Source organism: Cyprinodon variegatus, unplaced genomic scaffold, assembly GCF_000732505.1.
Source record: "Cyprinodon variegatus isolate N-32 unplaced genomic scaffold, C_variegatus-1.0 Scaffold392, whole genome shotgun sequence".
Lineage (NCBI taxonomy): Eukaryota > Metazoa > Chordata > Actinopteri > Cyprinodontiformes > Cyprinodontidae > Cyprinodon > Cyprinodon variegatus.
The window spans coordinates 110,857-112,412 of NW_015150845.1; the positions used below are offsets into that span (position 1 = coordinate 110,857).

General features: G+C 41.7%; 1 protein-coding gene across 1 annotated transcript in view; it reads right to left on the reverse strand.

Annotated features, from left to right (window-relative positions):
- Positions 1-1,556, reverse strand: part of slc30a6 (solute carrier family 30 (zinc transporter), member 6) — a 95,598-nt gene that overhangs the window by 89,994 nt on the left and 4,048 nt on the right. Inside the window, exon 2 of the mRNA XM_015387351.1 lies at positions 163-209. Coding sequence (XP_015242837.1) covers positions 163-209 — 47 coding nt within the window. The remainder of the gene's footprint in view (positions 1-162; positions 210-1,556) is intronic.

The following is a 1,556-nucleotide window of genomic DNA, read 5'->3' on the forward strand; positions in this document are numbered from 1 at the left end:
TGCAATCAGCTGGTTTTCCTTAGATAGAAAACTTTGAATCAATCTGACTGGATGATCTGGTGAACTGGATCTATAAAGTGACCTGAGATGACATGATGTGAATTGGAGCTATAGAAATAAACTGAATAGAATTGGTTGAATGGACAGAGAGGAGACACTTACCAGGACGTAGGTGTCTTGCTCGTGCTTCTTTCTGTGCATGGGAACATCTGCAGAGACAAATATCCTCCAGTCAGAATAGAAGGACTGTAAACTAGAAATGAGCAAAGAATTCTGTCTCTGGGTTTCAGAGGGAAAATAAACTCCTTTATTTCTACTGCAGATCATAAAGCAGATTCAAAGGAAGAAGCCGACTGGAGAAACGTCTTCCTGCAGATGGTTTTCTTCACAGCATGACCTTCAAAGTTCGCTGAAGCATCTTCAATCTAAGCTGAAGAGTCAGCTCCTCTAAAGCCTGATTCATTTCTCCCACTGCATTAAACTGGGCTGACGAAGACTTCATCATCATCACCATCATCATCATCATCATCATCATCATCATCATCATCAGCTGTTGGGCTGCAGGGTCTCCCAGGCAGCTCATATGTTTGTGAACACAGTGACTCTGAACCCTGACAATAAACAGCTAATCCTCAGCTTCTAGAAAGAAAACATGAGAGGAATCCTGAGCTGGTTTATAGGAAATCTAGCTCATGTTTTCCTCACTTCCATTATTAATCTCTCAGGAACTAAAAGGAGAAAGAAATAATGCCAATATCCTAACATCGAGTAGACAGAGATCCCACCACACTGCAAAAATTACCCAGAAATAAGTCAACATTTCTTAAATTAAGTGTATTTCCCCTTATTTTGTGTAGGTAGAAATTTTTTTTTTTTTTACAAATAATTAGATAATATGCACTTGAAATAAGACAATGCAATAATCTTTAACTATTTTAAATGTAAATTCTCTTGTTCCATTGGCAAAGTGTCTCACTTTCCTCCTCGATTCAGAACAAATTCGCTTATTTTAAGGAAAAAATGACTAATTTAGATTTCAGTTTTTTGCAGTTCAAAGGATAAAAAGGGGAAAGCTCTTAAAATGTTTGTAGACGGCTTTTAAAAAGCTGTTCCCATTCAGCGCTAACAGGACTGTTTGTTGTCCTCCCTCTGCTCCAGCACAGACAGCGGCCAGCTGCCACCTTCTATCCCCGCTCCAGCTCTCTATATCTACCCAGCGACTCCGCTGGTCTCCCGCTGTGGCTCTAAGCTCCAGAGGGGCCACAGCTGGACGCCTCTTCTGGTTCTGGTTCTTGCTCTGATTTCCTGCCGTTCCTGTCTGAGCTCCAGAACACTGTTTCACTTTAATCCTGCGGTCCAGGTAGGTCGTTCTAACACCAGGACTACAAACCGGGTCATGGATAAGCTTTTAGCCCCTTTTCTGTAGTGTCCAGGATGAAATCGAATGATCGACACCAAAATTTTGACAATTGCTCCTGTCTCTGCTTTTTGGCTCATTTAGAATCCCCCCCTGGCTGCTTTAGAATGGCTAGCATAGAGCATGTCCGATAATGTCC